Source organism: Nicotiana attenuata, unplaced genomic scaffold (genome assembly GCF_001879085.1).
Source record: "Nicotiana attenuata strain UT unplaced genomic scaffold, NIATTr2, whole genome shotgun sequence".
NCBI classification, from domain to species: domain Eukaryota; kingdom Viridiplantae; phylum Streptophyta; class Magnoliopsida; order Solanales; family Solanaceae; genus Nicotiana; species Nicotiana attenuata.
This window is the reverse complement of record NW_017706502.1, coordinates 1-1,053: the sequence shown is the minus strand read 5'-3', so window position 1 is coordinate 1,053 and position 1,053 is coordinate 1. Positions and strand designations below refer to the sequence as shown.

The window sequence follows — 1,053 nt, the reverse complement described above, 5'->3', positions numbered from 1 at the left end:
CAGAGCCGGTGTGGTTGAAGACAACAAACTTGGAGAAAAGATGACGAATTCTAACGGAACACCATTCCAAGTTCCTATGCTTACAAAAGAGAACTATGGAAATTGGTGTATTCGAATGAAGGCCTTGCTTGGTGCCTATGATGTTTGGGAACCAGTAGAGTCCGGTGTTGATGAAGCAGAAGATGTCGTTGCCTCAAAGAAGAAGGATCAAAAGGCACTCACTCTCATCCATCAAGGTTTGGATGACAAGATGTTCGAGAAGGTTGCAAATGCAACAACCTCCAAGGAAGCATGGGATATTCTTCAAACTTCTTTTAAAGGTTTGGACAAAGTGAAAAAAGTTCGCCTCCAAACCTTAAGAGGAGAGTTTGAATCATTGCATATGAAGGAAAATGAATATGTTGTGGATTATATTTCGAGAGTTTTGGCTATTGTCAATCAAATGAAAAGATATGGTGAAGAGTTGAAAGACGATAGGGTCGTGGCAAAAATACTACGATCCTTAATTTCAAAATTTGATTTTATTGTTGTTGCCATTGAAGAGTCCAAAGACTTGGACACCATGACCATAGACGAGCTTTCGAGTTCCTTGCAAGCACATGAAGAGAAGTTGAAGAAACCGAAAGAAGAATCGGTTGAACAAGCGTTGCAAGCAAAATTTTCTTTCAAAGAGAAAGATGAAAGGCGTGGCTCGCAACAAAGAGGCCGTGGAAATGGAAGAGGTCGTGGTAGAGGCGAAAGAGGAGGTAGTCAACCACCTTCAAGTAGAGAAAATAAAGGCCAAGACTTTAATTCAAGAAGAGGTCGTGGAAGAGGGAAAGGATGGAGGCAAAATCAAGGAAGGTATGACAAATCAAATATTGAATGTTATACTTGTCATAAATTTGGTCATTTTTCTTGGGAATGTAAAGATAACTTTGAAGAGAAAAATAATTTCGTGGAGAGCAAAAATGAAGATGAAGATGCCACCTTGCTTCTCGCATGCAAAGGAGAAGAAAGTGCCGAGAAGCACCGATGGTACCTTGATTCCGGTGCAAGTAGCCATATTTGTGG

The 1,053-nt window shown here is 40.5% G+C and overlaps 1 protein-coding gene across 1 annotated transcript; it reads left to right on the top strand.

Annotated features, from left to right (window-relative positions):
* Positions 1-40: 40 nt before the first annotated feature.
* On the top strand, positions 41-1,017 carry LOC109222850 (the record flags this gene model as incomplete). The annotated part of the gene is made up of 2 exons (XM_019387152.1): positions 41-746; positions 912-1,017. Coding segments are annotated over exons 1-2 (812 nt in total), but the record flags the coding sequence as incomplete, so codon positions are not given.
* Between the last annotated feature and the right edge of the window lie 36 nt (positions 1,018-1,053).